Below are 7,478 nucleotides of genomic sequence, written 5' to 3'. Positions count from 1 at the left end.
ATAAAGTAGGTGTTATTATTACCTCCCATTTCACAGAAGAGGACTTCAGGCATTGAAAATGTAGGTAGCAATTTTAGATTATTTCAGATTGAAAGAGGTGAAATTTGGACTTAGTCCATCCAATTCCAAAGTTCTGAACAAATGGCATAAAATGACTCAGCATCACTGTCCCAGACATGTTTTGCCCATCTACATTTCTCATATCATTGACATTAACTATATTAGAAAAAATTATATATATTTGCCTACTGTTCCTTCCAAAAGTAAAGTTATTCTGTTAGATATGTTGGCAAGAGAACTTCATATTCCAATAGCATTTTTTCTCTCATTTGCAGCCACGTGGATGAACCTGGAGGGTATTATCCTAAGTAAAATAAGTCAAACAGAGAAAGGCAAATACTGTATGATATCACTTATCTGTGGAATCTAAAGAACACAACAAACTACTGACTATAACAAAAAAGAAGCAGGCTCACAGATATAGAGAACAATCTAGTGGTTGCCATTGAGGTGAAGTTGGGGGAAATATAGGGATAGGGGAGTAAAAGGTACAGACTGTTATATGTAAAATAAGCTACAAGGATATATTGTACAATACAGGGCATATAGCCAATATTTTATAATAACTATAAATTTAGTATAGCTTCAAAATTATGAATCACTATATTGTATACCTGTAACATAATATTGTACATGAACTATATTTCAATTTTAAAAAAGAATGTAAAGTTGACAAGGCTTTCCATAGGATTCATTATCATCCACTAATTTTCTCAGATAGGTCTCAGCTATGAAGAATGAACTGAATAAGAATTACTCAGAAGTGATGGAGTTTATTCTGCTAGGATTCCAAACATCTCCAGATGTACAGCTTCTCTTATTTTTAACCTTCTTGGTTATCTACATGGTCATTGTGGTGGGAAATATCAGCATGTTAGTTGTCATTAAAATAGACTCCAGACTTCATACCCCTATGTATTTCTTTCTCAGAAATCTATCTTATTTAGATCTCTGTTACTCCACCGTCATTGCTCCTAAAACTCTGGCCACTTTCTTATCCAAAGACAAGAGAATTTCTTACAATGGCTGTGCAACCCAGTTCTTTTTCTTTGCTCTCTTTGTTGGGACGGAAGGCTTTCTTCTAGCTGTGATGGCATATGATCGCTTCTCAGCCATTTGCTCGCCCTTCCTCTACGTGGTTCGTATGTCCCAGCAGGCTTGTGTTCGTTTGGTGATTGCCTCCTACATCTGTGGCTGCATCAACTCCATGATACAAACAGGTTTCACCTTCAGTTTGCGTTTCTGTGGAGAAAACAGATTGGACCACTTTTTCTGTGATGTCCCAGCCCTGATCAAGATCTCCTGTGTGGACACCTTGGTGAATGAGATCGTACTCTTTATTCTCTCTTCCCTCATCATCATCACTACCACAACTATCATTCTGCTTTCTTATGCATGTATCCTCTCCACTGTTCTAAAGATCCCCTCAACTCATGGTAGGAGTAAGACCTTCTCCACTTGTAGCTCTCATATCACTGTGGTGAGTTTGTTCTATGGAACTGTATTCTTCATGTATGCCCAGCCTGGAGCCATCTCTTCACCAGAGAAAAACAAGATTATAGCTGTATTCTACACTCTTATCATCCCTATGTTGAATCCTCTGATTTATAGTCTAAGGAATAGGGAGGTAAAAAATGCTATGAAAAGGATATTATTGAGAAAAAAATCTTTTCATTGACCTCTGGTTATCTGTAAAACTGTAGGCTAGACTAAAATCAGTATATGTAATAATTTGTTATGGAATAATTCTAACTAAGTTCATCTACACTTTTGAAGATGTGAGTTTTTTAACATCAATAGATTTTTAAAAAATGAATGAAAATCAATGTAGATATTTTATATTACTTCATAGTTAATTTATGGTGTGATATCTGTTTGTTACAGAGGTTTGTTTCTGTTTGTTTTGCTTCAGTTCAGTTCAGTCGCTCAGTCATGTCTGAAGTTTTGCTTCAGTTCAATTCAGTCACTCAGTCGTGTCTGACTCTTTGCGACCCCATGAATCGCAGCACGCCAGGCCTCCCTGTCCATCACCAACTCCCGGAGTTCACTCAGACTCATGCCCTTTGAGTCAGTGATGCCATCCAGCCATCTCATCCTCTGTCGTCCCCTTCTCCTCCTGCCCCCAATCCCTCCCAGCATCAGAGTCTTTTCCAATGAGTCAACTCTTCACATGAGGTGGCCAAAGTACTGGAGCTTCAGCTTTAGCATCATTCCTTCCAAAGAAATCCCAGGGTTGATCTCCTTCATAATGGACTGGTTGGATCTCCTTGCAGTCCAAGGGACTCTCAAGAGTCTTCTCCAACACCACAGTTCAAAAGCATCAATTCTTTGGTGCTCAGCCTTCTTCACGGTCCAACTCTCACATCCATACATGACCACAGGGAAAACCATAGCCTTGACTAGACGGACCTTAGTCAGCAAAGTAATGTCTCTGCTTTTGAATATGCTATCTAGGTTAGTCATAACTTTTCTTCCAAGGAGTAAGCATCTTTTAATTTCATGGCTGCAGTCACGTTTTGCTTAGGTATATTCAAAATTACAACTCATGAATACAGTACTGCTAAATAAATGTATTAATATAATATCTGAAAATATATATGATTATATGAATGTCTATATATCCATCTATATATCTGGGGGGAAAAGAAAGAGACACTATTAAAATTTCTATGGAATTTGTTTTCTCCAAATCATAGTTGAGTTTGCCAGTATCCAATCTTTGCAAATGAGAGTTGAAAATGCCACAGTAATTTAAATCATTGGCCTTGCTCAGATAATTATATGAAGTGGCAGTACAAAGTATTACACCTATAATATCCTTAAAAGTCCAAACATTAATGATTTTATCAAGGAACAAAAAATTAAAAAAAAATAAATGTGGTATGGTTGCTGTAAACCTATTTGTAATGGGGAGTCTTAATAATAAATGTTTGGTAATATTTTTAGTATTATATTTATTGAGGGCTTCCCTGGTGGCTCAATGGTAAAGAATCTGCCTGCTAACACAGGAGATGAGGGTTCGATCTCTGGGTTGGGAAGATTCTCCTGGAGAAGAAAATGGCAACCCATTTCAGTGTTCTTGCCTGGGAAATCCCATGGACAGAGCAGCCTGGTGGGGTACATTCCATGGGCTCACAAAAGAGTCAGACATGACTTAGGGACTACACACATACTTATTGAACTCATTACTTTCTTTCTTGTAGTGTTTGTAATCTGTATATTGATTGAAAATCCTTATTTTCCTCTAGATTTGGAAAAAACATTGGCATGGAGTGACATAAAATAGTGTCTTATAGTAATATAATTCTTTTGATGTCTGTAATTATACATTTTTATTATTTTATTCCATTTTAGTTCCTTAATTAAATCTGCCATGGATTTGACTTTATACCATTAGAATTTTGAGTTCCATATAATTATTTTCAAAGTAGTTTATGATGTGACATCTAGGTGTTACATAGGTTTCCTGTTCTAGTTTTGTTTTGTTTAGATGTATTCCAAACTGCAACTCATAAATATTGTACTATTTAAATTAATTGATAAATACACACATTATGTTTGCTAATCAATATCTGCATGAACATTTGCATATCTTCATGATTATTTTAATATACCTAAGGTTTTTCTGGTTTTGTTAATCTTTTGTTTCTGAATTCATTAGTTGAAGGGTTGGTTGAATTATTTTCTGTTTTTACTTTAATGGAACGTGTTTAAGACTTTTGTATAATTTTCAATGTAATTTTTTTGCTTCATTATTATATTCAATATAAACAATTTTTCATTTTAACGTTCTTTTTATTAAAGGGTTATGTAGATGAAGTTTGTTCTTTCAGTATAGTAGATTTATTTTGACAATATATTTTTATTGTTGATTTCTAGTTTTATTGTCTTCAGTTCAGAGGATTTAAACTCAAAAACCTTTATGGTGAAATTTCTGGGGCACATTTAGATAGCTATTAAACTTGTAAATATTCCACAATTTAAGGAAACTATGTCGTCGTAATATGTATTATCAAATTGGATTTTAAACATATTGAATATGATAAAAGGTGATCATTATGGCTAAGTTGTAAATATAGCAGGTAGGCATTGATAGTTCAATGTCATTCAATGCAGAATTAAATTTGACATATTATTTAATTTTTATTAATTTATTTAATTGGAGGATAATTACCTTAAATATTGTGGTAGTTTAATGCCACACTAAAACACACAAAAAAATTGACATATTAACAGATTAAAATATTTTAAAAATAATTGTCACAAAAAGTGTAGAAGGAATATTTGATAAGTTGTAACAATATTTTATGATTTTAAACACAGTAAAATTAGAAAAATAACTAAATTTTATTAAGCTGCTAAATTATAGCTACAAACTGAAAGAAGACACATTTTCATTGGGAAAATGGGAAAATATTAGGAGCATTTTCTTTAAAATTATGAAAAAGACACAATGCCCATTATCCCTAAATGCAGTTCAACATGCTATTAGAAATCTAACAAGTGCAATACACTAATAAACATAAATTTAAAGTATAGGGGATCAAATGTAGAATTAAACTGTCATTTACATGATAATTTACAAAAACAATCTAAAGAAGGATTTATGAAGGTGTCTGGATTAACACAAAAGATCAATACCATGTCCATACAATAGCAGTAAACAACTACAATATTTAATTTAAAAGACTATTTATATGTGTATCAGAGATTATTAAGGATTTTGGGATAATTTAACAAAAGATGTATAAGACTTTAATGTGGAAAATTATAAAATTCTTTAGATCATGTGGTACAAAAATATTGTTCAAAGATTACAAAAAGGAGAGGAGGAGTGATATCAGCAGATGACTAAATAAGACATCTCTCTTTCATATGCCTTCTGAACAACAATAACTTGTCATCCAACCATGGACAAGAGGGACAAGAGTGCTTCTGTGGGAGATTGGAGATCCAGGCAGGAGTCTGAAACTCCAGCGCCGTCCAGTATGGAGAAGAGCCATCTTTAGATTGCAGATTTGCACGTAGGTGGCTGAGTCACTGATGTCCTGGGAGCAGCTCCATGCCCCTGAGGACTGGAATATGGCTCAGTTTGTCTCCTGTTACCAGCACCATGGGTCAGGTAACAGGTGTATAGACCTCAGTCCTGGCTATAGCCTGTGAACCAGCTCCAACCCCTTGACCACAGTCTGATACCCTGGGAGTAAGCCCACCAAACCTCAGTCAGGCTGTAGATTTCAAAGTTGTGACTGGTCTCCAGCTTATCCTAGTAGCAGTTTACAAACAGTCCTGCTGGCCCAGATACTGGACAGAAGACACTCCCATCTGCACCCCCAGAGATACTAAAAGGGTCCTATATTTGGATTCAATTTCTTCACAGCCATAGTCTGCCAGCAGTCCTACAGGTCTAAACACCCAGTGGGAGACATTACTTTCTGTCCATGTATCTGGTATCAGGCCACTGACTAAGGACCCAACAATGGACCCTGAAGCAGATCCTTATTCTAGTGCTATCCTACTGAACAAGACACACGAAGCAGTCTTATTCATCCAATGACCAGATAGGAATGACCATCCCCTTCCAGGGACCCTACTGCAGACCCAAAGACAGCCCTAAGCTGATTCCAATCCCACATAACTGTGATTCTGGAGATAATTCCATTCATTAGTTCAGGGATCCAGCAGGGGAAAGACTTTACCTGCCAAAACCCAGAAATAAAGACTGAAAGATGTGTTTGCTTCTTCAAATGCACAGGCACGATTTCAAGGCTTCATAGATCACAATGAATCAGACACACATGACACCAAGAAAGGAAACTAATGATGCAATGAAAAAGCACTCTGCCTTTGTTAGGGTCTCTGTGAGAAAGGCAAGGTGGAGCAAGATGAACAGGTTAGGACTGGCTACTTTGAATAATTTCAGAGGTTTTGGGTTATAGGGGCTGTACCTGTTTCCTGGCCTTGAGATGATTAGGCAGAGCGATATTTTCTGCTGTGGTGTGAAGGCTGCAGAGAGTGGATATGGCTCTGGATTGGTTAATTTAACCAAGAAAATGAATGATCTATTCACGAAAAACTGTGATGTTAATAAAAGAAATTGAAGGAGAAAATAATGGAAAGATATCTTCTTTTCATGAACTGGAAAAACTAATTCTGTTAAAATGTCCATACTATCCAAAATCATCTATAGATTTAATGGAATATCTATCAGAATGCCAATGGCTTGCATTTATTTTTTCTTTTCATGAACATAGCAGAAAAACTACTCTAAAGTTTATGTGGAACCACTAAAGACAAGATATAGCTAAGGTAATCTTGAGAAAGAATAACAAAAGTAGAGGCTTTATTTTCTGATATCAAACTATTTTACAAAGCTTTGGTAATCAGAACAGTAGGCTCTTGGTTAAAACAGATACATAGACCAATGTTATAGAATTGAAAGCCCAGAAATAAACCATACATGTCTTATCAATTAATATTTGACAAGGGATCCAAGAATGCTGAGTGATAAAAGAACAATATTTTCAGTGAAAGATATTGGGGAAACTGGATATTCACATGTAAAGAATGAAACTGAACTGACCATCTTATACCAACCATGAAAATTAACTCAAGATGGATTAAGGACTTAAACATAAGACCTGAAACTGTAACACTCCCCCAGAAGAAAACACAGGGAAAGAATTCCTTGACATCAGTCTTGCCATTGATTTGTTGGGTATGACAGCAAAAGCATAAGCAACAAAAGCAAAAATAAGCAAATGGAAATACATGAAAGTAAAAATCTTCTGCACAGCAAAGAAATAATCATAAAATGAGACAACCTATGGAATGGGAGAAAATATTTGCAAACTACTTATTATATAAAGAGTTAGTAGCCACAATTAAAAGGACCACATAGAACTCTACAGCAAAACAACAAATTACTGGATTAAAAATGGTCAGATGACCTGAATTGACATTTTTCCAAAGAATCTATACCTAAATACAAAGAGTTCAATCATATAAGATTGACATACATATATGTATATATTTACATGTATATATCTGCCTGTAAATATAGTAAACAAGAATATTTTGGCCCATCCAAGGGTTTATGTAGAATGGAAAAATGCAAGACTAAAGAATATGTTTTCAATACCTACACCAGAAGGAGCAACCCCACGTCCGAGGCCAGGGTGGCGACAGGGAGGAGCAACCCCATGCCCAAGGAGTGGTGGCTGCCCAGGTGCAGGAGGGCCTAGAGGAGCCATCCCACACTGAAGGTCAGGAAGTGCGGCGGGAGGAGATACCCCTTATCCAAGGTAAGGAGCAATGGCTGTGCTTTGCTGGAGCAGCCGTGAGGAGATATCCCACACCCAAGGTAAGAGAAACCCAAATGAAATGGTAGGTGTTGCAAGAGGGCATCAGAGGGCAGA

At 36.1% G+C, this 7,478-nt stretch overlaps 1 protein-coding gene across 1 annotated transcript; it reads left to right on the top strand.

The window, feature by feature from the left end:
• The first annotated feature begins 790 nt into the window (after positions 1-790).
• Positions 791-1,738, top strand: LOC128048318 (olfactory receptor 12-like). The gene has a single exon (XM_052640692.1). It carries the CDS (start codon positions 791-793, stop codon positions 1,736-1,738), a length of 948 nt encoding a protein of 315 aa, XP_052496652.1.
• Positions 1,739-7,478: the final 5,740 nt, after the last annotated feature.

This window comes from Budorcas taxicolor, chromosome 5 (assembly GCF_023091745.1).
Source record: "Budorcas taxicolor isolate Tak-1 chromosome 5, Takin1.1, whole genome shotgun sequence".
NCBI lineage: Eukaryota > Metazoa > Chordata > Mammalia > Artiodactyla > Bovidae > Budorcas > Budorcas taxicolor.
This window is presented reverse-complemented; position numbering and strand designations above follow the sequence as displayed.

Excerpts from the sequence above, each read along its gene's own strand:
- LOC128048318 (XM_052640692.1), top strand. The coding sequence starts at position 791 with ATGAAGAATGAACTGAATAAGAATTACTCAGAAGTGATGGAGTTTATT.